We start from the raw sequence: 24,580 nt of genomic DNA, 5'->3' as shown, positions 1-24,580 counted from the left end.
TTCCGGTTTACGTTGGAGCGTTTGTCAGACGCTAGCAGCGTTTGCGTTTGGCCGAGCCGCTGGTTTTCGCAAATGTTTGCGACCGGCTGCGATGGAGGGAGATATTATAAACTTTGGATTGTACTAGAAGGTCTGAAATGCGACAATTTCGATCCAAAACCGAAGGCATGAGTTCTTGTATGTTAATGGGCCCAATAATCGGCCCATTAATAAGTGCATCTGGACGCTACTTGAGTCCAAACGGTCTGCAAGATTTTCTTTCCATTTTCCCTAGGAAATAAAAAATACAAATTTTCATGGAAAATCAGTAGCTTGGTTCTCTCGGACGAGTTGACTGTGAACACGAACGACCACAGCAAAACGAATTGGGAGGGAAACCAGAGGCGGCGAGCGGAAGCGGTGAATCGGCGGCCATGGCGACGAAGTCGAGCCCAGATCTGTTGAGCAGCTTCTCTCTCAAATCCCTAAAATTGAAGACGAAGCAGCAGGAGCTCCTGATCCGTGTCTCCATCCTCTGCCTCGTTTATGTCTTGGCCTTCATCACTCGCCTCTTCAGTGTTCTTCGTTATGAGTCTATGATCCACGAGTTTGATCCCTATTTCAACTACCGCACAACCCTTTTTCTCACCGAGAAAGGCTTCTACGAGTTCTGGAACTGGTTCGACTCGGAGAGTTGGTACCCTCTCGGTCGGATCATCGGCGGAACGCTTTACCCAGGTCTCATGGTCACCGCCGCTCTCATTTACTGGACTCTGCGGTTTCTCCGCTTTTTCGTTCACATCCGTGAGGTCTGCGTTTTGACGGCGCCGTTTTTCGCGTCGAACACCACCGTAGTCGCGTATTTCTTCGGCAAAGAGATCTGGGATTCAGGAGCTGGACTTGTCGCAGCTGCTCTGATCGCCATTTGCCCTGGTTACATTTCTCGTTCCGTCGCTGGTTCGTACGATAACGAGGGTGTCGCCATTTTCGCTCTGTTGTTCACTTTTTACCTGTTTGTGAAGGCAGTGAATACTGGGTCATTGGCCTGGTCTCTTGCCTCTGCGTTTGGCTACTTCTACATGGTTTCGGCTTGGGGAGGCTATGTGTTTATCATTAATCTTATTCCGCTTTACGTCTTGGTGTTGTTGATCACGGGAAGGTATTCGATGAGGCTGTACATTGCTTATAACTCGATGTATATCTTGGGAATGCTGCTCGCCATGCAGATTCGCTTTGTCGGTTTTCAGCATGTTCAATCTGGGGAGCATATGGCCGCCATGGGCGTCTTCTTCTTGATGCAGGTTCACTTTTGCTCTCGAACTTGCTTTTGTGTGACTATTTTGATGAGTTGTAACATTGCAATATGGTTTGAAAATTAGGCTTGGGAATAGCTTTAGAATCTGCATCTAGTATACTATAGAAAGTCTGAGTGAGGATTTATCTTTGTGCTGCTGTATTGCTTCCTCAAACTTATTTGGAGGTTTAGAATTTACAGCTTCGAGTTTCAACTAGTTTACCAATTGCCCATTTTGGTTAATTCTGCGAGTTTGTAGAATGATTTTCTGCCATTTCCATGTAATCGGTTTTCTGCTTAATCATTGAATTTGTCAGAGTTATGGAACTTTCTTTGTGATATTTGCCTGGAAATTGCTGTTTTCCACCACATGATTTGATCTCTAATGAACTTGATTTGCTGATACAGGTATTTTACTTCCTCGACTGGGTGAAGTACCTCCTCAATGACCCCAAAAAGTTCCAAACTTTTTTGAGCATAACTGTGACATCAGCTGTCCTTGTCGGCAGTATTGCCCTGGGTGTAGGAACAGTGTCTGGCTACATTTCACCATGGACTGGCCGGTTTTACTCATTGCTTGACCCGACTTACGCAAAGGATCACATACCCATCATTGCATCTGTCTCTGAGCATCAGCCTACAGCCTGGTCTTCTTTCATGTTTGATTACCACATTTTGCTCTTCCTTTTCCCCGCTGGTCTTTACTTCTGTTTCAAGCGCTTGTCAGACGCTACCATATTTATCGTCATGTACGGTCTCACAAGCTTGTACTTTGCTGGTGTCATGGTTCGGCTTATTCTTGTTGCCACACCAGCGGTCTGTCTTATCAGTGCCATAGCTGTCTCTGCCACTGTCAAGAATTTGACTTCATTGCTTAGGACAAAGCAGAAGGTTGCTCAGGCTGGATCCACCAAAGCATCCGGTAGCTCAAAGGCTTCTTCCAAGGTGAGATCTTTTACGTTGCTGGTCCTTGACCTTCTTTTGGTCTGCTTTTCTTGAACTGGGTTTGCTACTTTACTTTTATTTTGTACTTTACTACTTTTCTATAATCAAGAGGAAATATTAATACATATATCCTATGGCCTAGCAGGTCTCACTTGATCAGTCACAACCTTTCCAGAAGAATGGTGCTATTGCACTTCTTCTTGGTGTATTTTACTTGCTCAGCAGATATGTAATTCACTGCACATGGGTAACATCGGAAGCATACTCGTCTCCCTCAATCGTCCTTGCTGCAAGAGGTGCTCATGGGAATAGAGTCATCTTTGACGATTACCGTGAGGCTTACTACTGGCTGCGGCAAAATACCCCTCAGGATGCTAAGATTATGTCGTGGTGGGACTATGGGTACCAAATCACTGCCATGGGAAATAGAACCGTTATAGTCGATAACAACACATGGAACAACACTCACATTGCCACTGTTGGACGAGCCATGTCGTCTTATGAAGACGAGGCGTATGAAATTATGAGGTCTCTTGATGTGAACTATGTATTAGTTGTCTTTGGTGGAGTTACCGGTTATTCTTCGGATGACATCAACAAGTAAGTCTTTTTCCTATGCCGTGGAATTCATAGTTTATGAGCAAATATCTTTATGGCAGCATGTTGCCAAATGTGGGTGTTGGTTGATGATATATGCATATCGCTTACATACAAATACATCTGATCTGATTGACTGTAACATAATAAATTCATGCTCGTTCAGTTCTTGGGTGAGGAGGTGTAGGACAACTTCTAGATACTGTTCAGTGTTGACTGACATTCACTTTTGTTGTTTATTGGGTTAGATTCTTATGGATGGTGAGAATTGGAGGAGGGGTATTCCCTGTTATCAAGGAACCCGATTACCTCGTGAATGGAGAGTACCGTGTTGACAAAGGTGCAGCACCAAAGATGTTGAACTGTCTCATGTAAGTTCATATTCAAAGACTTTACCCCTTTGTATGATTTTCTCTCTCGGATTGAACTGAAGTCTTGAATCTTGGGAATTGTGGAGATTTCGGAGAAACTGGTAATGATTTGTTTCAAAAGTGTTCAACTTAAACGTGTTTGCTTGTAGGTACAAGTTGTGCTACTACAGGTTTGGCGAGCTGGTTACAGAATACGGCAAGCCTCCCGGGTAAGATGCCTCTCCTTGATCATCGCAGTTTGACTGATAATCCATTTGGATTTGCATTGATGCAAATGCAAATGAATTGCTTGGGGTTAAATAATCTAAATACTGCCTTGTTTTCGTTGTTTTCAGTGTTAAACCATTCATAGTTTTGGAGAATGCTATTGCTACCGGTCCCATAAAATATATATCTTAGTAAAAGTAACTTGTATTCACAATAGGATTACATATGTAAAAAATGTTTTCTTGCATCTGTGTTGCCTGTTTTATGGTAATCTTATTCTCATCATCCAACCATCAACACAAGAATGCTACCTTAAGCATCTAGCATTCCTGTGAAAGCACTATTCCCAGGCTCTTATGTTTTCTATTGCTGCAAAATCCATAAGAACAAGAATTCGAAGGAGAAAAATCTAAAAAACTTGATGTGGCCATGGCTTTTATCGATATGTCTGACCCTGGAAACCCCCCGAATGTGGAATGTATATATGTTGCAGGTATGATAGGGCAAGAGGGGTGGAGATAGGGAACAAAGACATAAAACTAGACCACTTGGAAGAGGCGTTCACAACATCAAACTGGATTGTCCGAATCTACAGGGTCAAACCCCCAAAGAACAGGTTTTGATTTCACTATTTTTTATCTTCAGCTTCTTTAGCAGTGTCTCCATAGAGGTAATGAGGTTCGGTCTTTAGTAATAGATGAGAGGAAGGAACCATGCCACTTAATTTTTTTTTTTCTTTGGCAAGGGAACAAGAAGAGTCTTTGTAGCTCTCGTTTGGTTTGAACATTTTCATCTTATATAAAATATATACCCAATGTGGTTGTTTTAAGAGGTGAGGTAAAGACTAAAGACTTGTGACTGGATTTGGTTTGGTTCGATTTTAATTTTTATCTGGGTGTTAATTTTTACTTGAAGTTCGAAGCCCGACCCGGTCCAGTTCGAAAAATAGTGGAGTTCGGGCTTTAGGCCCAAAATTTTTTGGGTTTTAGAATCGGGTTCAGATTGTTTCAGATCGGTTCGAAAACCCGAATTTGTTTTTCAAAAATAAATAAAAAAAATAAATTTCAAAAAGTAAATTTAGCGGGTCGGGGTGGGCCGACCCGAACCCAAGCTCGAGGTACATAGGGGTGGGTTTCGGGTTTAGGTTCCAAAAAAATTGGGTCGCCTGAGCCCAAAATCCTTGGGGCGAGTGCGGGCCTGGCCCGGCCCATTTGACAACTCTAGTTTTTATTGTTAGAAATATTTTTCTAAGAAATCTCTGGTTACCCTATTAGGTCCTGGTTCTTTAGAAAAAAACACATGCATTTGTATATGGATTTAGATATGATTATATGTCATTTGGTTTGAATTGGTTCCGTTTGTAATGTTCGCTGGTCCAATTCAAAAAGAGAGGCGCTGATCAGAAATGGATGCAATACTCGGATTTAATTTTGGTTACCACTATTGGGCCTATCTGGACCAATTGGGCCTTATTGGGCCTTATTGGGCTCGGGATGTTGTCTTCGTTGCCCTCGCCATGCCACACGACCCTTAGTTTTTAGATTCGCTACAAAACTTAAAAAAAAATACGAATGTCTTGTTCGATGCAACATTATATGCAATATATTATAACACGATTGTTACGGTTTGAAAAAAAAAAGTGGTTAATTTTTTTATGAATTATACGATTCTTAAAAAAACAGTTGTTATTTAAAAAGTAAAATTTTAAATATTTCATCGAATATGTTTAAAAAAAATAGTCCATATTAATTTATATAAAAATCCATGTATTGGGGGGGAGACTAGTGCTCCCGTAGTTAAACCCCATCTCTAGGCCACGTCATTATATACATATATACACTTAATCAATTCAATTAAATTATAATTTCATATAATTAAATACATACATATATATATATATATATATGTATATATATTCATGTGAACGCGCTTATAAGTTACAATATACTATTGTCATCCTTGAGCTCACGTCCCAAAACGCACCCACCTCCTTTGCATCGGTAACGCCATTTTTCCTGCTTTCTTTTACATTTCGTGATAATTACTGTAGCCTCTTAATTAGTTAAATAACTAAAATTAATTAATTAATTAAGACAGCGTTTTTAACCGCGGTTAAAAACAAAACCCACGCAAGCATAGATCAATCAAAAGCGACACGACACGAACCATAGCTAATTAGAGTGGACTTTCGCTTTCTCCCATGCTCTTTGTGCGTTCCCCTATGGTTTTGTTTCCGAATACAATATAGTAATAAATATTCACTGCGACCATACGGACCCTTATCAACATTGTCACGTGCTGTATGCAATGCATGTACGTATACGAATACGACGACGTACGTTAATATTTCATCTAACAATCATATCGCGTGTACATGCACCTATTCAATACTGTATTTATAACTTTGAAAGAACTTAATTCTCAAGGTATCGTATCCACGATTTTATGTTTCCTTTGGACGCAACTTCTACGTATTAATTAATAATTATCAAATTATATATATATATATATATAAAAACTGCCAGATAATATAACCTACCTAAATTATAATACCGTTATATAAATACTGAAAGAAATTTCATATTAAAAAAAAAGAGCAATAAAGGACAACCTTGGGAAAATCAGTCATTAATCATACATTAAAATTAGTACTTTTTTTTTTGGGAACAAACAGAAACTCCCAAAACGATAATTAGAACAAAAAAAAAAGATGGTAGAGTGTAGCATATCAGTGAGCAAGAAGCTTATAACATAATATATTCATGGTTTTAAAATTTATTTATCATTTTACTAAATTTAAAAAAAATCTTTAAATATAATTAACTTGCATTTGATTTTGGTTTCATATCAACAGAAAACATAACAATTAACATAAAAGAAAACAGTCCAACGAAAAGTTTTTATCTAGAAGCCCCGAATATTGTACAAGACATTAAAAAATAGGGATGGGCGATCGGACGAGTTCGCTTTTAATCGGGTTCAGATATTTCGAATTTGAAATATTCATATTTAATCGGGTATATTTTTAATCGGTTCGGTTCGGTTTCGGATGAGATTCGGTTCGGGTTATCCAAACAAAAAAAAATCAAACAATTATCTTATAAAAAAAAACAAAAACAACATTAAAAATACATCTATATTTCGTTTTTTTATATATCATGGTTATAAACACAATATCATTATACTAATTTTTTTAATTAGATTTAGAATATATTACATATTAATTGATGATATATGGATGGATAAACGGATATATTCGGTTATGGTTAATTCGGGTTCGGTTTATTTGGTTTACGATTATTTCAGGTTCGGGTATTTCGGATTTAAAATATTCATATCCAATCGGGTATGTTATTTTAATCGGTTCGATTCGGATATATATCGATAAGGTTCGATTCGGATATATATCGATAAGGTTCGATTCGGTTATTTCGGATTCGGGTATTTTGTCCATCACTAATAAAAAATAGGTATACATATATATATATATATATATATATATACATTTTTTTGTTAACTAGATTAAATTGAAGTTAATGGATGGGTTTGAACTTTAAACCAAGGAGATGGTTTATGGGAAATATGAGTATGGATATTGGATAGGATATCCAAATCCATATTTAAAAGTTTCTATATCACAATTTGATATTTGCTTCGTATTTAAAAATCTTGGACACTCACTATAAAATATTTGAAAATATACTCATATTCGTATATTTATAAATTCTAGATAATCAAATTACAAGTAAACGATAAATTTTTGAATATATTTGATATCCGAATTCAAAAATTATTTACACAACGCAACGTGTTTATATAAGAAAAAAAACATAATCAAACCTCAATCCATCCAAAATTCCAAATCAACCTCAAAAATCTGAATACCAGTGAATTCCAAAATCTACCCAAATATACAACACAATTAATACGAATTCTTTATTTGCTAGAAAATATACAGCTTGTTCTATGAATAAAAGATTACCATATCGAGTACCCTAAACTTCAGGGTAAATAGAAAATTACCGAGAGTGAAAAGATCCAACGGCCGAGATTAATCCAAAAAAAGGAGGAGACAAAGGAGAAGGAAGAAGGTGTGGCAGAAGAAGACAAAGGCCATAAAACATGTAATGTTTATGAGTACTTTGTCACCTACATTGCCTCATGGCTGGATTTTTTCAACGCCCGAAATGCATGCAGATACATACACATATACAAACACTGAAAATAAGCGAATATTTACACATAGAAATGAAAAAAAAGAACGATATTTATTTTTTTAAAACTAAATTAACTGAAGTTGGATTTGGATTGTAAATTGTAATACCAAAATAATTTTTTTAAAAATATAGTAAATATTTAGGAAAGTAGTGTTTTTTTAATTAAAATTAAATTCCAGTTAAACCGAAATATTAGTACAAATAAATACATACATTTTTAAAAGTTTAAAGAACTAAATCCAAAAACAACCGAAACAAAAAAAAAAACATTTAATCAAACGGCACTAGAAAATGATGGATGAGTTTTAAGAAATGCACAGCTGAATCCCATTTTCGGATGATAGAGAAATTTGTCAACAATCATAAATCCAAATTGTATTAAATAAAAATACAGACAATTTTAAATTATATCCAAATTATATTATGTTATTAATATAATAGTTTGAATAATGATGTACATGCACACACACACATACATATCCACGGAAAATCGGAAGAAATTCCGGTGCCCCCTAAATCAGTGCAAATAGAATAATCAAAGTTTCTTTCTTTTTTTTAAAACAAATCTAAAGCCGAAAGCTGAGTACTCAATCTTGTTATTAGTACAACAAACAAGGAGAGAGAGTGAGAGAGAACCAAAGTCTCGTTTTTTAACTCCCACACAGCTCCGGTAACGCAGCTAACGCAGCTACAGCCACCGCCGGCAGCCTACTACCGCCGTCGCCGGGTAAAGTTCCAACCTTTTGGCCACCGTAATAGAGATTTCAAATGGCAGAGTTCTCTGTTATACCCTCTCTCTTAACTTCACATGAACTCTTCTTCTTCTTCTTCTTCTTCTTCTTGCTCTGCAATGGTCTGGTGTAAACCCTAAGCAAGCATCACATACCCTTTCACGTGTTTTTTGTCTCCTCAAGGGAAATAAACCTCTATTTTTCTTCTTCATTATCATCCATTGTGACTATTCACCAAAAGAAGTCTACTTTCTCAGAGTTTCAATGGAGAAGAACCAAACACATTTTGTAAACTCATCACCTTTCAATCATTTTTCCAGATTCTCAATGGAGAGGAATCCGACCCATTTCATAAATCCATTGAGAATCGGTGTTGCAGTGGGGAGGAGACAAACCCAGTTGGTAAAGTCATCGACTTTCACTTGCAGCAACAAACCCTTGAATCGTTTCTTCTTGTCCTTGTTCTGTTTCTGCTTCTGGATCTCCATGGCCAAACCTATTCTCTCTCTCTCACCAGACGGCCAAGCTCTTCTCCCTCTAAAGAGATCATCGTCAGATTTCTCATCATGGGACCCACAAGACCAGATACCATGTTCATGGCATGGCATTACATGCTCTGCAGACAACAAAGTGATCTCCGTCTCCCTCCCCGACACTTTCCTCAACTTGTCTTCAATCCCTTCAGACCTCTCTTCTCTCTCTTCTCTTCAGTTCCTGAACCTTTCTTCCACTAACCTCTCGGGCCCAATCCCTCCTTCATTTGGCAAACTCACCCACCTCAGACTTTTAGACCTTTCCTCAAACTCCCTCTCTGGTCCAATCCCACCTGAGCTTGGTCACCTCTCCTCGCTTCAGTTCCTTATCTTGAACGCAAACAAGCTCTCTGGTCAAATCCCCCCACAAATTTCAAATCTTCCTTCCTTGCAAGTCCTCTGTCTGCAAGACAATCTGTTAAATGGCTCCATTCCTTCAAGTCTAGGCTCTTTGCTCTCTCTTCAGCAGTTTAGACTTGGTGGGAATCCTTATCTCACAGGGCATATCCCTCCCCAACTAGGGTTTCTGACAAATCTGACGACTTTAGGGTTTGCTGCTACTGGTTTATCAGGTCCCATCCCTTCCACTTTTGGGAACTTGGTGAATTTGCAAACTTTGGCTCTGTATGACACTGAAGTCTCTGGTACTATTCCACCTGAACTGGGCTTGTGTTCTGAGCTCAGGAACTTGTATTTGCACATGAACAAGCTAACTGGATCCATTCCTAAGGAATTGGGAAAGCTCCAGAAGCTCACAAGCTTGCTCCTGTGGGGAAATTCATTATCTGGGTCGATCCCACCCGAGATTTCCAACTGTTCTTCCCTCGTCGTGTTCGACGCATCTGCAAATGGTTTGTCTGGTGAAATTCCTGGGGATTTAGGCAAGCTTGTTTCTTTAGAGCAGCTTCAGTTGTCTGATAATTTACTCGCTGGTACAATTCCTTGGGAGCTAAGCAACTGTTCCAGCCTCATTGCTCTTCAGCTGGACAAGAACCAGCTATCAGGTTCCATACCCTCTCAAATAGGTCACATGAAGCATCTGCAGAGCTTTTTCCTGTGGGAGAACTCGGTTTCGGGAACAATACCATCTTCTTTTGGCAACTGCACGGACCTGGTTGCACTCGACCTGTCTAGGAACAAGCTAACTGGAAGAATCCCAGAAGAGCTCTTTGGTTTAAAAAGGCTTAGCAAGCTTCTCCTTCTCGGTAACTCCATATATGGTGGATTGCCAAAGAGCATTGCAAAATGCCAGTCACTCGTGAGACTGAGACTCGGAGAGAATCAGCTTTCGGGTCAGATCCCGAAAGAGATAGGCCAGTTACAGAACTTAGTCTTTCTTGATCTTTATATGAACCGTTTCTCTGGAAATCTTCCGTATGAGATCTCTAGCATCACTGTGCTTGAGCTTTTAGATGTTCACAATAACTATATCACAGGAGAGATTCCTCCTCAGCTTGGAAACCTTGTGAATCTGGAGCAGCTTGATCTGAGTAGGAACAGCTTCACTGGAAACATACCGTCGAGTTTTGGGAACTTCAGTTACTTGAACAAGCTGATCCTTAACAACAATCTGCTCACAGGGTCGATCCCGGTTTCGATTAAGAATCTGCAGAAGCTGACACTTCTTGATCTGAGCTTCAACAGCTTGTCTGGTGAAATCCCACATGAACTTGGCCAAGTCAAAAGCTTGACAATTAGCGTGGACTTGAGCAACAACGCGTTCAACGGAGAGATACCCGAGACTTTCTCTGGTCTGACACAGTTACAGTCACTTGATCTCTCACAGAACATGCTTCACGGGAAGATCAAAGTTCTTGGCTCTCTCACGAGCCTCGCTTCTCTCAACATCTCCTGCAACAATTTCTCGGGTCCTATCCCTTCGACGCCGTTCTTCAGAATGCTTTCTTCAAGTTCGTATCTCCAGAACGCCAACCTTTGCCAGTCCATTGATGGCATCACTTGTTCCTCCCGCATGCAAATGAACAGAGGAAAATCCCCAAAGATTGCAGCTTTGATCTCTGTGATCCTCGCTTCAGCCATCATTGCTGTCCTAGCTGCTTGCCTTTTCATCTTAAGGAACAATCACCGCTACACGATGGAGAAACCCGCATCAGCTTTGTATTCTTCATCATTGTCACCAGCTGAAGATTTCTCATCCCCTTGGACTTTCATTCCATTCCAGAAGCTCGGTTTCGCCATCAACAACATTCTTGATTGTTTGAAAGACGAGAATGTGATAGGCAAAGGCTGTTCAGGGACAGTGTATAGAGCAGAAATGCCGAACGGAGAAATCGTCGCAGTCAAGAAGCTGTGGAAAACAAAAATCGACGAAGGAGAACCCGCCATTGATTCTTTCGCAGCAGAGATACTGATTCTGGGAAACATCAGACACAGGAACATTGTCAAACTTCTGGGTTACTGTTCCAACAAATCGGTGAAGCTGCTTCTTTACAACTACATCCCCAACGGAAATCTGCAACAGCTGTTACAAGGGAACAGGAACTTGGACTGGGAAACTCGGTACAAAATAGCTGTCGGAACAGCGCAGGGATTGGCGTATCTGCATCACGATTGCGTTCCTGCCATTCTCCACAGAGATGTCAAGTGCAATAACATTCTTCTGGATTCTAAGTACGAGCCCATCTTGGCGGATTTCGGTCTGGCGAAGCTGATGAACTCGCCAAATTATCCGAACCCAATTTCTCGAGTCGCTGGATCATATGGCTACATCGCACCAGGTAGGTTGGTTTTTCTTACACGACAATTGGCAAAATTCTTCACCGAGAAATATAATCTTTGCCTTGTGGGTACACTGCAGAATACGGATACACGATGAACATAACAGAGAAGAGTGACGTCTACAGCTATGGAGTCGTACTGCTGGAGATTCTCAGCGGGCGGAGCGCAGTCGAGCCGCAGGTAGGCGACGGGCTCCATATAGTGGAGTGGGTGAAGAAGAAGATGGGAAGTTTCGAACCGGCGATGTCTATACTGGACGCCAAGCTGCAGGGATTGCCCGACCAGATGGTTCAGGAGATGCTTCAGACACTTGGGATCGCCATGTTCTGCGTAAACCCGTCACCGATGGAGCGACCGTCGATGAAGGAAGTGGTGGCTCTGTTGATGGAGGTGAAGAGTTGTCCTGAAGAATGGGGAAAGACTTCACAGCCATTGATAAAGCAGCAATCTTCGCAGCAGAGTTGAGTTGATGATTGTTCTTTGTCTAGAAACAAAAAAGATTGAATTTTGAAATATTTGTTCGAGTAGGAATGGATGATGATGATGATGATGATGAGATAAAAGGGTTTTGAGTAATGTACAGATTCACGGCCCCGAAATGGTACCCTGCAACAAGCTCGAACACACAAATAAATCAGATTCAGAAACATTTCACAGATTCAAATAAATCATGGTTCAGAATCTATGTATTGTTCTACAGATCAAACCCTAAAAGTTTCTTTTTTTTCCCCTTAGAAGGAAGGTGTTCGAGGGAAAATTAGCATCCCAACAACCAGCGTCATCGGTCCGGCAGGATCTAACGTGTCGCAACCTTTGCCGCAAACCCATCAAATCCACGACTGTTTTACTTCACCGTCGCTGAAAGCGATCAGATTTGCCCTTCACCATTTTCCTCCTAAAGGTACAACCTTTATCCTTTGAAATCGATAATAATCTCGGTTTGTTCGCATGCTTCGTCTTGTTTGGGACTGAATGGGTTCTGTTTTGTCGGGGCTTTCGTCGTTTCTGTAGACATGGAGAGCGACGGCTTTCGGTGTTTATGGGTATCTCAACTTCACCACGAACGGTTTCATGTGTGTCGAAATTACTTTGATTCCTCTATAAATGTGTTGATCTGGGGATTGTTTCTCTCATATGGGTTTGATCGCTTCGTGAAGTAGGTCTTGGATTCCATTTTAGGTGAGTGCAAAGCAAAGCCTTTCTTTTTCGGATAATCTCCACAAACCATGGCTTAAGAACACATGACCAGACAAGAAAAACCATTATGAACTGTATGCTTTTTGTACCCTTCATGCATAATGATGTTGCTGTCATTTGAAAACAGAACTTGAACTTCCTTTCCTGTGGTGGCAGAGAACATTCAAAGAAGTTCGACCCTGAAGATATGCAAGTACAAATTGATGGGACGACTTGTGTGGTTACTGGGGCCAATTCTGGTGTCGCCACTGCAGAGGGCCTTGCTTGGCGGTGAGTTCAAACAGATCTTAAACCTAATGCTTTAGTTAGTCTGTTGCCATTTCTCTACGGCAGTGTAAACTTGATAGTCGATATCGTTTCTGTGCAGTTTAGCGAGGAAAAATTCGATGGTGCTGAGCAATATGCACAAAACACGCGTCTGCAGGTTAGTAAACCGTGAAATCCTGGTTCACGATCTCTTCACATTCTCGAGGAATGGCTGTATCAGACTCTCATGCCAATGATTGTATTAGACTCTCAGAAGGGCATATAACTGAAAAAATCAAGGCTTTCTGATTTCAGGTTTTGGGGAAAACTTAGAACAAGCGAAGGAGCAGACACGATAGTCTGGTTGGCATTGTCGACACTCTCCATTCCATGGCTTCTCTCTATCCTTCAAACCCGTCTTGGTGATCGTATCAGCGATGCAGGTTAGATTGAGTGAACTTGTTCTCATTTTTCGTAAAATTTTCGGTGTCTCTTTTGTTAGAAAATTCTGTAAACACAGGTTGTAATTGACAATCTCATCCATATTGTTATATCATTGCTTGTAAACAGATGTATCAAAAGAAGAACAATACAACACAGGATTGAATACATGAGGAATTACATCTGAGATGAGTATGAAGGCATGAGCTGAGACTTTCGGAGCCAATACTGATCGAACCTCTGCCTCGAGTACTCAATGTAATCGAACTCAATCTTGTTCACATACCCCTGCAAAAAACCCAACATTCACATTGTCAGAATCATATGTTCTTTTCCTGTTTTTCACTTTGTGTTTTTAGATCAAAGCCCTAACCAGAACCAGAGTTGAGTAACAATGGTGAAACTGAGAGAGATGCTTACAGAGATGATTCCCCAAAGGCCCCAGAAGAGATGGCTTGCAAGAGAGTACTTCTCAACATCATCCAAAAGCTGTTGTATTTCCTCTTCTTCTCTGGGTTCTTCATCTGCAACACAGAGTAAGAGCTCTCACTCAGATGGATACTCAACACAACAGGAAAAAATATGTCATTTTTTTTGGAGGAAGTATAAATACCCGAAGAGCCGAGATAGTTGCAGATGAACCTCCTACGTTCCTCTATCCCTGAAATCCTCGAAACCCATTAACCAGATTAGATCGAGTTCATCTTTGGTGAATCCGAATCTGTTGTCCGAAATGAATATAATCGGTTGATGAACAAGTCATCATCGATGAATGTGGAAACGGTACCTGGATAGAGAGTGTAGTCCAAGATATGAGGAGTATCGGTATGGTAATTCGCAGCCATTTCGCAGAAGTGGTTTGCTATATCGTATGCGATCGGGTTATAACTCGCATACTCGTAGTCCTGCAATTTTTTGTGTGAATCACGTCGATACAGAGTATTTTTCGACATTAAAAGCGAATGTTTTTCGGGATGTGGCTTACTATCAAGGTGATGGCATTGGTGTCTTCGTCCATCATGATGTTACCGTACTGCAAGTCATTGTGGCAGAACCCAATCTCTTGAAACTCAGTCTGCAAGTCTTGTTCAAGAAAGTCGATCTCGTCTTCAATGTTGTTCAGACCAAACTCCTCCGCATCCTCAGGCGAGCATAAACTCCTTGCTTGCCCAAGCCATGTCCTGGTGTTGCAGACATTGAAAAATACATGGTTTTTTTTTTAACATTTTCAGATGAAATGAGGGAAAAAAACGCATCACTTGCAAGAAATTCTCGTAAATGTTTTTTCTTTTTACCTCATTCGGTCCCAGAGGAGAACAGTTTTGTTACAGGGCATGTCGAGGTTGTGAAATTCTCGTAACTTTGATGCCAGAAGAGCTGATATTTCTGGGTCACGCAGTTCGTTAGCCGATAACGTCTGATCCAAACGAAACGAGCAAACATTCATATACAAATCATGTTAAAAAGCCAATGAGATTTTGAAAAGAAAGGAGAAGAAGTGGAGTTACGTACCCGGGCATGGATGAACTCCTCGACTCGGCCGCCGGCGAATCGGCCGAGAAGCTTGGGACCGTGGCCGTGCCTCGACACGAACTCGAACGTTCGAATCTCGTCGTCCCTGTTGAAGAAGAGCTCAGCCCCTTCGCCATAGACCCGAACCAGAAGCTTTCTATGGAGGTTACCTTCTTTCGTCGGCCAATTCACCATGAAAACCTCGTTCGTCATCGCTCCTTTCATGGGCTTCACCTGCAGAGACTCCAGGTCCTCCACCACGTCTCCCCATTTCGCCGCTAGTGTCAGAAGAACTTTCTTGAGTTCGTCAGGGGACGAACTCATTGGGACCAATCCGAAGATTCCGATGGCCATTTTGTCTGTTTTCTCTGCAATACAGTTCAAGTGACGAAAAGGGTTATCATGTGAGATGTGATTTTGATGGGATTTGAGTTGAAGTGAGGCCAAAGCTCTGTACTTTCTGAGAATTTTGACAAGAAAACCGAAACCCAGATCCAGAAAACATGTGGTTTAGTTCACAGACAGGATGAACTTGAATTTAGAATAATCTGGTAAGTTATGATTCTGCTGGAGTTTGGGGTTTGACGTAAGGCAAAAAAACAAAGCTTTGTACTTTCTGACACCTGTGGTCAGAACATCAAAACCCAGATTGAGAAAACAGAGAGTTACAGCAGTTCGACAACATTATGAGCTTGAATTGAAGGTAGCCCGTGAATTATGATCATAAACTGGAATCGAGAAACGAACAAATGACTAACCTTCCTTAATTTTCCAGGTTTCGAATCTAAATATCTGTAACCAATTTCAGAAATTACTTCAAATCAATCGGAAAACGGAGCAAAAGAGATTCAGTTTAACTGCATGGTGAATCTAGTGCGCTTTCCCACTATCTTGATCAAAAGATCCATACCCATCACGAAATATCAGTTCCACTGCATGAAGAGCTTTGAATTTGGCCATGAATTTACAAGAACAGAGAATCAGAAGATGGGGAACCCAGATGACTCACCAAAGGAAAGTTGCAGTCTTTAGCAGATACGTTCCTGGGAAAGTGTTTTGAGAGGGAATCCACAAGGGTGGAGGGAGAGAAAAAAAGATCTGCAGGAAAAAAAAAAGATGAACTTTTTTTTTTCAAATGTTGTAAGGATCTAAGAAAAGTCCTGTCTGAAGCAAAGGACAATGTGCATGGTGTGAGAGGTGTTGAAACGAGCATGGGGTATTTATGGACTTTTGTCTTCACATTTGAAGGTATCTATCTATCTATGGCGGTTGAATTTTAGCACATCAAGAACATTTCATTTCTGTGGAAAAAAAAAGTTATATTATATTATATTGGTAAATTTACAAAAAAAAATATTAATAAATAAAAAAAACGTCATAGAAATATATTATAATACTTTAATTGAGAAACTTTGGATTTTTCTTTCCCATTATGAAAGACAAACTCAAACTTTTCTAAGTTTATATCTCTGACGAGTTTACGTAACAATTAAGATAGAAAGAAATTGAACATGGGTTTTCTATTCTTCTATGTAATAAATAAATAAATAAAACATTTTTTGGGTACCATTAATTTAAAAGAACTTTACAAAAATAACATTCGAAGCATGAAAATTACGGTTAAATATGTAAAAAAACGTCGAGCACTCAATATATATATATATATGTAATGATAATAATAATAATAACCGTCGGGACAACAGTTAAATATTTAAAATTTTCCAATCAAATATATCGTAAAATTTTATATATGAATTTCCAAATTTCAATTCAATCTCAAGTAAAAAAAAATTGTTATTTCTTATAAATACATAAAATTGTATATGAACAGAAACATATATTACGTTCTCTCTAAAAAAATAACATTTTCTTCTCGTACATAAGTCGTCGTAATTACGTAAGCAGAAGCCAAGTAACAATCATAAGGGTACGTTTGCAAAATTTGATGGTCGGTTGATTAAAAAAAAGATTTTGGCCAATGAGAATCAAACACGTCAGCAATCGAAGAAGTCCGCTATTAAGATTGCTGCCAAGTTTGAGACAGATAAGATAACTACGAGCGATTATCGTTATCGTAGTTAAAAACGTGTCTTTCAATGCAGAAAGACAACTTGGCTTTTCACTATCCCTTTTTCTCAAATTTTTTAATTTTCGACCGTCGGTAAACTGACACGTGGTAGTTCTCTATTCGTTCCAACGCGATAACGTTGTCTTATCTTGTGGTCCCACTAAATTGGGAGTAACACGTCAGCGTCTCTCGGAGTTTTTTTTTTGTTTTACGAATATTACAAAATAGGAGAAATTATTAAAAAAAAAAAGCGATATTATTGATTATGGAAACGTGGAAAAATATATACATTTCAGGAATTTAAAACATTTTACGATGTCTCAAAATTGACTAAATTGTTTTATATAATTAACACTAATACCGTAGAAGATGACCTAAATGTCATACTAATTACAATGAATATCACACTTATTATAAATTTTAATTTTGTAAAACTAATTCCATATTATAGATTATGATTCCACCAAATGATATTTCATCCCACATTATGTGAAACTGTGAAAGCCTTTTTAATTTCCTTTGCGGCCGTTGATCCATTGTACCACTTGCCTTTACCATTTGACCATCAAATTTATAATTTATAAGTAATTGTACCGACTAAAATTTTAAAGGTATATGTTTATTACAATAAAAATATTTTCTTGGTCACTATTGCTCTCAACTCATATATAATATATAAACACACACACACACACTCATATCCGTTACAATATTTTAGCATGCATACACCATATAACATGTATATTATGTACTATTTTTAGATGTCAACTTTTTTTTAAAATAAATTTATATTTTACATATAATCAAATTTTAAAACTCTTATAGAAATCATTAAGATTGTTCTATTATAATAAAATTATATATGAATTCAATATAATACAAAATTACGAATAATAACAACAATGAGTATGTTATAAATAATCCTTTTCATTAAGAATGGACCAAACGCTAAACGCCGATTTGGATTACGCTTCGGCAATCTTTTTTGAATCTTCACTATAAGCAAAAATTCATAAACATATCAAATTAAGACAAACTAATAAATTGATGCATGATAATAGTTCTGAACTTGTTGGGAACAAGTCACAAAAAACGGGAACGAGACGTTTGGCTCCATAGCCAATATGCTAAATCGCATTATCCATAAAAGTGTTTTTTTTTTAATTTTTAATAATTATTCCTACATGTTTCTTTTCAATTTTTTTAGTTTTAATTTTTTTAGTTTTTATTCGTTTTCTCGTTGAGCCGTCCATTTTCATTATTATATTCTTTAATTTTTTAAGTTTCGTAATTATTATATCCTCTCCGTGATATCTTTGACTAGACTTTATGTATACAATTTTAAAATATATTTTACAGAATATATTCTGTTTAAAATGTGGAGAATACATACATATATATATATATATATATATATATATATATATTCTAATAGCATCTCAAATGATTTGAATTTTCAATTTGAAGGAATATATTTTATATCGTTGTACCGTGTACTGGTTACATTTGACCTTGTCTAAAATGGTTTCGTATTTTTACAAATACTTTCATATTTTGAATGTATGTATATACATGTGTACGTGTGTGCCATATGCTATGTTCATATTTATATATTCACACCACATTATAGATCATGCATCATGTTAAACTTATGAGGCTAACAAACACCAAACATATAAGTAACATGCACCCATAATAATGGGCAGATATAGTGCTACAATAAAATGATATATATATATATATATATATATATATATATATTTTTCCATAAATTAAACGTGCAGTTGATTAAGGTATTGGTTAGCGAAATTTATACTTAAGCATCAGTTACATAAATAGAGAATAGTTTGAAGCTTTTGGTATTATGCCTTTAAAATATGAAAAAATTAACTTTAAAATATCGACTGATTGGGAAAAATCGCTTCAAAAACTATTGTGATCTAATTAAATTAAATATAATATAAAAATAAAAGAAATTTTAATTCAAACCAAACCAAAATCTAATATATATATAAAAAAGAAATAGATGAAATTTTAAAATAAATCGAAAATAATCAAAATCAAAATCAAAATCCATTTCACCGTTTTTTTGTTAGCTTTCACGTGTCTTTGGGTGCCAAATTTCTCCCCTTTTTTCGCTATACAACAAAACAAACACACACAAAGAGTGAAAAAGGTATGGTTTTTGGAAATGAAAATGGGTTGAGTGCGTAATGTATGTACAGTCTTGGGGGGTTTTAGTATAATTTCTTCAATTTTAGGGTTTGCCACGAAAATCCCTCTAGTCTCTTATCACTGAATCTCGCTTTCTATCGTTTTTTGATCTTCAGTAGTTGGCGAAGGTACGAAATCTGGTCCCGAATCTGTGCAAGCATGTGACGTTGTTCAGTTTGATTGTGAAATGTCTCTTTCTGTGTCTGTGTTTTTTTAGATGGATCGCACCATTGTTTCCAGAAATGGAGATTGTTCTCAGACGGCTTCTGGTAATTTTGCATCTTTAATCGACCATTCTTTCCCTTATCGACGTTACATGGCTTCGGTGTCTGTAAAAATTTAGGCTTTGATGTACGAAATGGTGAAGCTCTGATGCTTTTAGGGTTTAATGCTAAAATTTAGGGTTTAATTTAGGCTTCCATGCTTTTTTTGCCTTGCTTTTCCTATGTGTTTTTCTATTCATTTTTTAGAGACATTGCTGTTCCTGTTTGAAGATTCTTCGCAGACCCTTTTGTCACCGATCATCATCAAAAGTTTTCTTCTCAAGAATTGAATTCTTCATCAGTGGATGAAAAAAAAAATCACGGCTTTTGTTGTGCGAGACACATAATTGGATGATTTATTCGTTGCATGCCACAAAGATGGCGGGAGATCTTTTGATATATCAGAATCCTATTCTCTTACAAGTCCTGTGAAATCATGCCATAGAAGTTTATTAATATCTTCTTTACCAAACCAATTTGACACCCCAGAAAAAAAGATTGATTCTTTGGATTCTCTGGATATTTTTATTGACCAGTCATGTTTTATGTCAATTATAGATGCTGTGGCATTGACGAGGATTAGTGATCCTGATCCTATCAAGAAGCAAATCAATGCTTTTTCGGCAATCAGCGTTAAGCAGGATGACCCATCCCGTTTCTTGAGTCTCTTTTATGGTAAAGTCGGGAATGATCTTTAACACTGGCGGTTTATAGTTTTCCCGGCTGTTTTCCATGTCAATGTAATGAAGAGTTAAAATCTGATGCTTGCAGAGAGTGTGATAGCTGGGGGGACAGCTGGCGTTATTGTCGAAGCTGCCCTATACCCAATTGATACGATCAAAACTCGACTACAAGTAATTCTTTTCCGAATTGGATTTGTGTTTTGATCTCACATTGACCAAGTGTAGGATTAGTTGATGACTTTAAAGATGTGTGCACTCTTATGAGGTAACTGCTTAGGATGAGTTAATATCAATTTGGTTCTTGAATCACATTGACTAGATGCCGGGTTTCATATGTTAGGCAGCTCACGATGGAGGAAAGATCATATTGAAGGGTCTGTACTCTGGACTTGGTGGAAACCTTGTCGGTGTTTTACCGTAAGTAGTTAGTTAGTCGTGGAAGCATACAGAAAATTTCAAACTCTCGTGACTCTTGCTTGAGATGAACAACATGGTTCTTTATGTGCAGCGCTTCGGCCATATTCATCGGTGTATATGAACCAGCCAAGCAAAAACTGTTGAAGCTTTTACCCGAGAATCTTAGTGCATTTGCACATCTGGTATGATTTTACTTGAAGTTACCCCAAATAAGAATTTCTGGTTGGTCTATCTTTATGAGATTCTGCTTCTGAAAGCTTCCAAAGCCTTTTTACATTCCTCTTGAGAGCTTTTAGTTTCAAACTTACTGGTCTAATGGAGAGGCCCTAATGTATCGTCAAGTCTTAGCAAGATTGATAAGCTGGATCAGACTGCAGGTGCTTTGGGAGGTGCATCATCATCTATTGTTCGTGTACCAACAGAAGTAATCAATCCATTTTTTGTTCTTTTTCGGGTCCTGCCTTTTCTATCTTTGTTGGGTTTGTATAAGATGGAAAGAAAACATTAATAGGTTGTGAAACAACGGATGCAAACCGGACAGTTTTCTTCGGCTTCTGATGCTGTTTGTCAAATTGTAGCCAAGGAAGGATTCAGAGGTCTCTATACGGTTTGTGAGACTTCTTGATCGCGATTTAATTGTTTCAATATGCTTTCTCGAACATGAGGAGATTGCTCGTGTTTCTTCTTGTGTTAAAATGTTGCTGATCATTCAGGGATTTGGATCCTTCTTGTTACGAGATCTGCCTTTTGATGCTGTCCAGTTTTGCGTGTATGAGCAACTGCGAATTGGATACAAGCTGGCTGTAAAGCTTTCTTCTTTACATCGGCATACGTTAAACAGAAACATATTATCGGTCTAGCGAGTTATGAGTTATTAATCAGATACGTTCTGGACAGGCTAGAAGGGATCTAAACGGGCCGGAGAACGCAATGCTTGGTGCCTTTGCGGGTGCTGTGACTGGAGCTCTTACCACTCCATTTGACGTGATCAAAACCCGGCTAATGGTTCAGGTACATTGGCGTAGGATATCTGACCGATGATCAAGCCTTTGCAAAGTGATGCATCTAATATTGATCTTCTTTTTTTTCTGAAGGGGGCAGGAAGCAAATATAAAGGGGTTTCGGATTGCGTAAGGACGATAGTAAGAGAGGAAGGATCATCAGCTCTGTGGAAGGTGACATCGGCCTCTGATCTTTTGTCACCGTTTTACGTTTCGCCGATCGATGATAACCGAATGTGTTTGATCTTTCGTTCCGTATTAACAAAGGGCATCGGTCCAAGAATACTGTGGATTGGTGTCGGAGGCTCGATTTTCTTCGGAGTTCTTGAAAAGACGAAGCAGATTCTTTCGGAGAGGAAACGAGACAGTCATAAGCTGAACTCTTCCTAATCTATAGATTGCAGCTATCATCATCATCATCATCATCATCATCATCATCATCATCATGTCTTGTCCTACGGATGGGTTCATTTCGGGAAAAAAAGGAGATCGAAAAAGATCGAAAGTCCATTTGACACGAGTTGATGTTTTTGGTCTAAATTGTAATTGTGAAGATGCTGAATAAAAATGTCATCTACTTCTTTTGATGATAGGTTAACAGCCACGTGTCATGAATATTTGTGAAAACTGTGGGCTCGGCCATTGAGCCGAATCATACCTGTCCAATAGAATCTGATCCAACTTTGGGCCCAAGGGTATACTCGATATTATGAGTTCCAGGTAGGGGTATAATGGTCTATAAATTACTGGGATGGCCATAACCCTACTGACCCTATATAACAGCCGCTCAAAAACCCTAATATACACTTTTTTTGAGTATAATCTGGAGAGATCGTGTTACTGCTCGACGAGATCTTTCTCTTCTCAGGCAGCTTCTCTGTGAATCACGATGGTAAGTAGGGTTGGGTTTCAACATTATTTTTCCCTTCATTCTCGTGTTATCTAAGTATCGCTTTACACTTTGATTTGCGGCGTGGATCGATAGCTGTTGCGTATTTCCTTGTGCTTTCACTAGCTTGGTGATATGTTGCTGCCAGTTTTCGAGTTTTTCTCCCCATATTCTTGAGATTTGAAAGGCCAAATTCGTTATGCTTCCTTCGGAAAGTGTCGGAATTTTTGTTATTATCTCGAATCTAGGATTAGTGGGAAAATTATGCTAGTATCGCGAATCCGGAGTCGAGGAACAGCAAAAGGCTATAACTTTGAGTGTTTGGTTTCTTACCCCTAAACTACCTGGAGTATTTGTAAATGGGATTTTGCCAAGTTCTGATTGGGTTGAATGCGTTTGTTTATTGGTCTGCTGAGGTGGTTTTGGCTTGGTTCTGATTCGGTCTGAATGTGTTCCTGTGTAGTCTCTGGTTGCGAACGAGGACTTCCAGCACATTCTGCGTGTGCTGAACACTAACGTTGATGGTAAGCAGAAGATTATGTTTGCCCTTACCTCTATCAAGGGTATTGGGAGGCGATTTGCTAACATTGTCTGCAAGAAGGCCGATGTTGACATGAACAAGAGGTTTGCTCTTTTTCTTTTCTGAATTCGTCTTCTGATAATACTCTTTTTGGTGACATTGGAGGGAACATCTAAAAGATAGATTGGGAAGGATTCATTATACATCCATACTCGTCGAGGATTCTTGTCTCTGTCATATATATTCCCTGTAATTTCAATGTGGATTTTCCTGTAATTCGCAGTTAATGGTACTGGTCCAAATTTATTGGCAAATAGAGAGTTCTGTTTTTCTTTATCTGATTCCTTTGCTATATCTTCGTGCCAGGGGAAATATGTTTGTTATAAACTCTTGAGTCGGGTCTGCAGCATATTATTTCCCGTAGGCTATGTCTGTTACCAACTCTGTGGTGATAGTGTCATCTTATATGTTCTGTTGCATTTACAGGGCCGGTGAGTTGTCTGCAGCCGAACTTGACAACCTCATGACAATCGTTGCAAACCCCCGTCAGTTCAAGATACCCGACTGGTTCCTGAACAGGCAAAAGGACTACAAGGATGGCAAGTTCTCCCAAGTTGTCTCCAACGCTCTGGACATGAAACTCAGAGACGACCTGGAACGTCTCAAGAAGATCAGGTAAAACAAATAGCAAAGTCATTGAAGTCGGTACAGTTTCTTTGGTGTCTTCTAACGGTGGATTCTGTTTTCGCGATGTGCAGAAACCACCGTGGTCTGAGGCACTACTGGGGTCTCCGTGTCCGAGGGCAGCACACCAAGACAACCGGTCGTAGAGGAAAGACTGTCGGTGTTTCCAAGAAGCGTTGAGGGAGTTTTTTCTAGTTGCTACCAATGATATGGGCATTGCTTGATGAAGACCGGTTTTAGTTTGTTGGTTCCCCGTACAATTTTGAGTCATTTATGATCGAATGAGAAGTCTTTCTTCTTCATATGGATTTTGGGCCTTTTATGTTTGTTGGGAGCTTTTTATGTTCATCATTACACTGTTTCTCTGCAAGGTAATGTTACATCTCTCTAGTTATTCTCTCATATTATTCTAAGTATACTTGCTGCAATCGTTGGAAATCTGGAAATGCCAATTCGTACGTTAACGTGATATCTCGAGATGCTTAGGTTACAAGGAAAACCCTTACTTGTGAAGGAAGAAAGCCTTGTAGCCCTAACTTGGGAAGGAAGAAAGCCTGGTAACCCTACTGCAGACAGAGAGAGAACTTGAAAGTATGAATAATAATATCCAAGATTTTCATGTAATTATCAATAGCGTAAATATTCAAATCACAGATAGCAATCGGTATACATTCAGATACGACGACGTATTTTAAACCCTAATTATTAATATATATGCATGTATTTTGTTGTGATTGGTTCTCGAGAAACCTTGCGCTCCGTTTATTTAGTCCAAAATCCAAATGATATGCTTATATAAAAAAATAATAATTAATTAATTTCATGCCGCTCT

At 38.6% G+C, this 24,580-nt stretch overlaps 6 protein-coding genes across 8 annotated transcripts; 5 read left to right on the top strand and 1 right to left on the bottom strand.

Moving 5' to 3' along the window:
* The first annotated feature begins 281 nt into the window (after positions 1-281).
* Positions 282-4,229, top strand: LOC104816087 (dolichyl-diphosphooligosaccharide--protein glycosyltransferase subunit STT3B). Its single transcript, XM_010544760.2, has 6 exons — positions 282-1,280; positions 1,682-2,218; positions 2,364-2,818; positions 3,064-3,186; positions 3,336-3,395; positions 3,887-4,229. The coding sequence occupies exons 1-6, from the start codon at positions 414-416 to the stop codon at positions 4,014-4,016; spliced, it is 2,172 nt and encodes a 723-aa protein (XP_010543062.1). The 5' UTR covers positions 282-413; the 3' UTR covers positions 4,017-4,229.
* Positions 4,230-8,044: 3,815 nt separating this feature from the next.
* LOC109115978 (probable LRR receptor-like serine/threonine-protein kinase At1g34110) lies at positions 8,045-12,140 on the top strand. The gene is made up of 2 exons (XM_019203095.1): positions 8,045-11,612; positions 11,693-12,140. The coding sequence occupies exons 1-2, from the start codon at positions 8,606-8,608 to the stop codon at positions 12,076-12,078; spliced, it is 3,393 nt and encodes a 1,130-aa protein (XP_019058640.1). The 5' UTR covers positions 8,045-8,605; the 3' UTR covers positions 12,079-12,140.
* A 288-nt stretch (positions 12,141-12,428) lies between these two features.
* LOC104816026 lies at positions 12,429-13,520 on the top strand. The gene is made up of 6 exons (XM_019203096.1): positions 12,429-12,514; positions 12,625-12,686; positions 12,774-12,792; positions 12,967-13,080; positions 13,178-13,234; positions 13,372-13,520. The coding sequence occupies exons 2-6, from the start codon at positions 12,653-12,655 to the stop codon at positions 13,502-13,504; spliced, it is 357 nt and encodes a 118-aa protein (XP_019058641.1). The 5' UTR covers positions 12,429-12,514; positions 12,625-12,652; the 3' UTR covers positions 13,505-13,520.
* A 57-nt stretch (positions 13,521-13,577) lies between these two features.
* On the bottom strand, positions 13,578-16,208 carry LOC104816071 (probable choline kinase 3). 2 transcript variants are annotated; one of them, XM_010544751.2, is made up of 9 exons: positions 16,019-16,208; positions 15,180-15,377; positions 15,010-15,115; positions 14,793-14,914; positions 14,483-14,678; positions 14,285-14,402; positions 14,111-14,158; positions 13,918-14,021; positions 13,578-13,785 (listed from the first exon to the last, which is right to left on the bottom strand). In XM_010544751.2, exons 2-9 carry the CDS (start codon positions 15,278-15,280, stop codon positions 13,675-13,677), a joined length of 906 nt encoding a protein of 301 aa, XP_010543053.1. In that variant the 5' UTR covers positions 15,281-15,377; positions 16,019-16,208; the 3' UTR covers positions 13,578-13,674. The 2 variants fall into 2 exon arrangements, with proteins under 2 accessions (XP_010543053.1, XP_010543046.1); XM_010544744.2 differs by having other exon boundaries at positions 15,010-15,377.
* Positions 16,209-19,247: 3,039 nt separating this feature from the next.
* Positions 19,248-22,253, top strand: LOC104816012 (probable S-adenosylmethionine carrier 2, chloroplastic). 2 transcript variants are annotated; one of them, XM_010544679.2, is made up of 12 exons: positions 19,248-19,419; positions 19,509-19,560; positions 20,113-20,229; positions 20,326-20,408; positions 20,578-20,654; positions 20,746-20,836; positions 21,025-21,078; positions 21,166-21,261; positions 21,368-21,457; positions 21,552-21,665; positions 21,756-21,829; positions 21,923-22,014. In XM_010544679.2, the coding sequence occupies exons 2-11, from the start codon at positions 19,509-19,511 to the stop codon at positions 21,786-21,788; spliced, it is 807 nt and encodes a 268-aa protein (XP_010542981.1). In that variant the 5' UTR covers positions 19,248-19,419; the 3' UTR covers positions 21,789-21,829; positions 21,923-22,014. The 2 variants fall into 2 exon arrangements, with proteins under 2 accessions (XP_010542981.1, XP_010542975.1); XM_010544673.1 differs by having other exon boundaries at positions 19,254-19,419; positions 21,749-21,829; positions 21,923-22,253.
* A 186-nt stretch (positions 22,254-22,439) lies between these two features.
* On the top strand, positions 22,440-24,142 carry LOC104816004 (40S ribosomal protein S18). The gene is made up of 4 exons (XM_010544661.2): positions 22,440-22,547; positions 23,008-23,168; positions 23,551-23,739; positions 23,823-24,142. The coding sequence occupies exons 1-4, from the start codon at positions 22,545-22,547 to the stop codon at positions 23,926-23,928; spliced, it is 459 nt and encodes a 152-aa protein (XP_010542963.1). The 5' UTR covers positions 22,440-22,544; the 3' UTR covers positions 23,929-24,142.
* Positions 24,143-24,580: the final 438 nt, after the last annotated feature.

This window comes from Tarenaya hassleriana, unplaced genomic scaffold (assembly GCF_000463585.1).
Source record: "Tarenaya hassleriana unplaced genomic scaffold, ASM46358v1 Cleome1, whole genome shotgun sequence".
Taxonomy (NCBI): domain Eukaryota; kingdom Viridiplantae; phylum Streptophyta; class Magnoliopsida; order Brassicales; family Cleomaceae; genus Tarenaya; species Tarenaya hassleriana.
This window is presented reverse-complemented; position numbering and strand designations above follow the sequence as displayed.

What these genes read in the sequence shown, in the direction of transcription:
- LOC109115978 (XM_019203095.1), top strand. Translation starts at nt 8,606, where the DNA reads ATGGAGAAGAACCAAACACATTTTGTAAACTCATCACCTTTCAATCAT. An exon ending in ATATGGCTACATCGCACCAG is followed by an intron (nt 11,613 to 11,692) that starts GTAGGTTGGTTT and finishes GGTACACTGCAG; the next exon opens with AATACGGATACACGATGAAC.
- LOC104816004 (XM_010544661.2), top strand. An exon ending in GATGTTGACATGAACAAGAG is followed by an intron (nt 23,169 to 23,550) that starts GTTTGCTCTTTT and finishes TTGCATTTACAG; the next exon opens with GGCCGGTGAGTTGTCTGCAG. An exon ending in GAACGTCTCAAGAAGATCAG is followed by an intron (nt 23,740 to 23,822) that starts GTAAAACAAATA and finishes CGCGATGTGCAG; the next exon opens with AAACCACCGTGGTCTGAGGC.
- LOC104816012 (XM_010544673.1), top strand. Translation starts at nt 19,509, where the DNA reads ATGGATCGCACCATTGTTTCCAGAAATGGAGATTGTTCTCAGACGGCT. An exon ending in GATTCAGAGGTCTCTATACG is followed by an intron (nt 21,262 to 21,367) that starts GTTTGTGAGACT and finishes CTGATCATTCAG; the next exon opens with GGATTTGGATCCTTCTTGTT. An exon ending in AAACCCGGCTAATGGTTCAG is followed by an intron (nt 21,666 to 21,748) that starts GTACATTGGCGT and finishes TTTTTTCTGAAG; the next exon opens with GGGGCAGGAAGCAAATATAA.
- LOC104816071 (XM_010544744.2), bottom strand. Translation starts at nt 15,363, where the DNA reads ATGGCCATCGGAATCTTCGGATTGGTCCCAATGAGTTCGTCCCCTGAC. An exon ending in CTCCTCTGGGACCGAATGAG is followed by an intron (nt 14,679 to 14,792) that starts GTAAAAAGAAAA and finishes CTGCAACACCAG; the next exon opens with GACATGGCTTGGGCAAGCAA. An exon ending in GCCTTTGGGGAATCATCTCT is followed by an intron (nt 13,786 to 13,917) that starts GTAAGCATCTCT and finishes GGTTTTTTGCAG; the next exon opens with GGGTATGTGAACAAGATTGA.
- LOC104816087 (XM_010544760.2), top strand. Translation starts at nt 414, where the DNA reads ATGGCGACGAAGTCGAGCCCAGATCTGTTGAGCAGCTTCTCTCTCAAA. An exon ending in GCTCAAAGGCTTCTTCCAAG is followed by an intron (nt 2,219 to 2,363) that starts GTGAGATCTTTT and finishes ATGGCCTAGCAG; the next exon opens with GTCTCACTTGATCAGTCACA. An exon ending in GAATACGGCAAGCCTCCCGG is followed by an intron (nt 3,396 to 3,886) that starts GTAAGATGCCTC and finishes TATATGTTGCAG; the next exon opens with GTATGATAGGGCAAGAGGGG.
- LOC104816026 (XM_019203096.1), top strand. Translation starts at nt 12,653, where the DNA reads ATGGGTATCTCAACTTCACCACGAACGGTTTCAT. An exon ending in GCAGAGGGCCTTGCTTGGCG is followed by an intron (nt 13,081 to 13,177) that starts GTGAGTTCAAAC and finishes GTTTCTGTGCAG; the next exon opens with TTTAGCGAGGAAAAATTCGA. An exon ending in CACAAAACACGCGTCTGCAG is followed by an intron (nt 13,235 to 13,371) that starts GTTAGTAAACCG and finishes TTCTGATTTCAG; the next exon opens with GTTTTGGGGAAAACTTAGAA.